This window comes from Rhyacophila brunnea, unplaced genomic scaffold (assembly GCF_057557595.1).
Source record: "Rhyacophila brunnea isolate RB1 unplaced genomic scaffold, BYU_Rbru_1.0 scaffold_8, whole genome shotgun sequence".
In the NCBI taxonomy this organism is placed as follows: domain Eukaryota; kingdom Metazoa; phylum Arthropoda; class Insecta; order Trichoptera; family Rhyacophilidae; genus Rhyacophila; species Rhyacophila brunnea.
The window spans coordinates 44,425,024-44,428,286 of NW_028233350.1; the positions used below are offsets into that span (position 1 = coordinate 44,425,024).

Sequence of the window (3,263 nt, forward strand, 5' to 3'; positions counted from 1 at the left end):
TTAACAGGACTGTAATTTATTGTCGGGTACGCGATGTCTAGTTGACTTCCGTTGTCCTTGGACATCGCATCCTTGGTGATTAGCAATGACATGCGCAGATTTGCGAATTACGTTTGAATTATAGGTAGGTACCTACATACTTACCTAATTTAAAATTTATCCAAATATTTTTGCCGTCACTCGTGAGTTTTGGAAGTTGTTACATGTATTTTTAAAACTACCTATCTAAAACAGTTGACTCAATATTTGTCTATTGAAGCAGAGATGGCATTTAAATTAGATTTGGTAGTATTATAGGTCTTGTTAGTAATGTGTCCATACAATACATTACTTAGATATTGGTGTCATGAAAGGATGATAAAAAATACGGTAGAAAAAATGGGTCGGCATTTTGGCGTTGCCTAGGGGCGGCATTTTGTTTTGGGACGTCACTGTGTTTAGATACGAGGGTGGGTCAATAATTCCTTAGAAAAAAGCATTAAAACAGTTTTTATTTTTGTATTTTTTTTTTATTTCTCAACATAATCTCCTTGGAGCTCAATACACTTGGTTTTTTTTTTTTTTTTTTTTTCTAGATGCCTTTATGGATACCTCGCATTTACTATCGAGGTTTCTTAAGGACTTTGGCACGCAAACTACTCTACTTGATGCTAGTCAAATGAAAATTGTGCCGGCTGAGAGAATATGCCTTATTGAAAACTGTTCTTCTACCCGCATCGGGTATTGCTGATTTGAATTCGGCCAGGGCCTATGATACCGCCTTGCAAAAACCCTGGAAAATTCTTAGTAGCGCAAGGCGGAGGTGATTCTGATGAATATTTTGTCGTATTCATCGGGAACTGAGGACTGCGATTTGTAGTCGAGTTTTTTCCCGTGGTAAAAGAAATGTCGCATTGGACTAATGTTCTAAGTATATACTTATCCTATCTTATATGATTGCAGTCACTGGATCTGAAAGGCATGAATCATCTTTACATGTCACCATTTATTATTTTTATTCTTTTTATTACATCAATACAGAAATTAAAAAGGGCATCTCTTCCGGCCTCGTTTGCCATGGTCCCCGGAAGGTCTCGAATGTCCGCATCTGCCATCTGTAATAAAAAGTTCAGGTTGTGCCGCTCCTTGCTAAAGATTTGACAATCTAGGAGTAAATGTAAGACGTCCTGGTCGCTTCCGTCGTCGCATGGACACTTTCCATCAGATGTTATTTTAAACCGGTGCAGGTATGCTCGCATGACTCCGTGACCTGTAAGAATCTGAGTCATCTCAAAACACAGTCCCTTATGCACCCTGGCGTCTCGTGCTGCTAAAATTGAAGGTAAAAACTTTCGGGTCAACTCCCCTGTCGATGAGTTTATGTATCGTGAGTTCCATTCGTTTTTCACCATGTCTGAAATTGTAATTTTCGCGTAGCTCAGAGGAAATTTGTCGTAAGCTACCGCGGTCTTGGGTTCAGAGGCACCATGCCGAGCCAATTTGTCAGCTCTTTCATTTCCTTCTATCCCGGTGTGTCCCCTTATCCACTTGAAGTGCACCTCGGGGTGGCGCCGTCTCAGTAGAGCGGACTCGCTGTGAATAGAAAAGACAATCGGATTAGTAGACAACGGATTTCCAATTGCTTGGATTGAGCTTTTGGAGTCCGAATAAATACAAATACTATGGTTTTCGGTGAGCTTTCGCTGAATTGGATCTGAGCCTGCCCACTCCAGAGCGCATCGGATGGCATAGAGTTCGGCCTGCATTACCGTACAATAGCTGGCAAGGCGGTACTTACGAGCCGCTATCTCACCGCCATTAATGTATGCCACAAACCCTGCACCAGTACCGCCATCAATTTTGCTCCCATCCGTGAAAATCGGCATGTTATTGCATTCGTTGCTTTCCAACGTTGCAGGATAAGAAACCACTTCAGAAAATAGTCTAGCCGGGTGTGGCAGCCTTCTATAGTCCACCGGTTTTTCGTAAAGCCTGTCGTCAGGCAGAAAACCTGCGAGGCCCTCCTCGCCCTTCTTAGCTCTGTAAATGAGAGCGATTTGTTTTAAACGTAAATCTAGAGGCATAAGTCCTGCTAGAGCTTGCGTTGAATTGAGCGAAGCCGTTCGGTAAGCTCTGCATATTCGTATCGCTAGTGCTCGCTGAACCGTATTGAGTTTTTTTGCTATGTTTTTCCGTTTGGCAGCTTCATGCCATATGCTGGCCGCATACGTGATCATAGGCTCAATAGCACAAGTGTAGAGAATTCGAAGAGCTTCAGAAGATACACCCCATGTGGGTTTGGCCATTCTTGCTAGTTTGAGCGAAGTCACCGCGGCTCTTTTGCAGATGCTGTCCGCATGCTTTGACCAATTTAGTTTGTCATCGATAACAACCCCTAAAAGTTTAAGATCCCTAGAAAAAGATAGAGGTTGCCCATTCATCACCAGCGAAGGCGGAGAGACGCGCCTCCTAGTAAAGAATAAGGCCTTCGTTTTCTCCGCGGAGAAAGACAGTTTGACCTTCCTTCCCCAGGCCTCGACGCTCTCCAGCACGCTGTTAGTCATGGATTCTAGAGAACCAAGTTCTTTGGATTCCATAATCAGCAATACATCATCAGCAAAGGCCTGTGCGTGTACACCTTCAGGAAACGGCATAGAGAGAAGATCGTCGAGAACTATGTTCCACAGTACAGGGCCGCAAGACGAACCTTGTATGCATCCCTTTGATGTCTCTTTGGTAGCAGATGCTCCAGCATATTCGACGAAGACTTCTCGGTCGGATAGATAGTTTTTGATGAGCCTGAAAATGTTAGCGGGACAATTTTTAGATTTCAACTGTTGAAGAAGATATGGCCACCATGCGTTGTCAAACGCGCCTTTGATATCAAGAGATACCGCCACTACGAGCTGACCATCGCGGTTAGCCCCCCTGATTCTATCAATTGCTGCATGAAGCGCGTCTTCAGTACTCTTTTGGTTAGACGTTTCTCAATTTTTTTTAATCTTATAAGTTTTCGGAAGGTCCTCAAAATAAGCATTTGTCCGATCGATGACTTCTTCATTTGAAAAAAAACGTTGTCCACTTAGCCATTTTTTTAAGTTTGGGAAAAGGAAAAAGTCACTGGGGGCTAAATCTGGCGAATACGGTGGGTGGTCGACCAATTCGAACTTCAATTCTTCAATTTTAGCCATTGATCGTAAACATGTGTGAACACGGGCATTGTCCTGATGAAAGAGGATTTTTTTCCTGTTTAAATGAGGCCGTTTTTCTTCAATTTTGTTTTT

At 42.8% G+C, this 3,263-nt stretch overlaps 1 protein-coding gene across 1 annotated transcript; it reads right to left on the reverse strand.

Moving 5' to 3' along the window:
• Nucleotides 1-239: 239 nt before the first annotated feature.
• LOC147064281 (uncharacterized) lies at nt 240-2,285 on the reverse strand. The gene is made up of 2 exons (XM_085958685.1): nt 1,661-2,285; nt 240-250 (listed from the first exon to the last, which is right to left on the reverse strand). Exons 1-2 carry the CDS (start codon nt 2,283-2,285, stop codon nt 240-242), a joined length of 636 nt encoding a protein of 211 aa, XP_085814811.1.
• Between the last annotated feature and the right edge of the window lie 978 nt (nt 2,286-3,263).

Excerpts from the sequence above, each read along its gene's own strand:
- LOC147064281 (XM_085958685.1), bottom strand. The coding sequence starts at position 2,285 with ATGGCCAAACCCACATGGGGTGTATCTTCTGAAGCTCTTCGAATTCTC.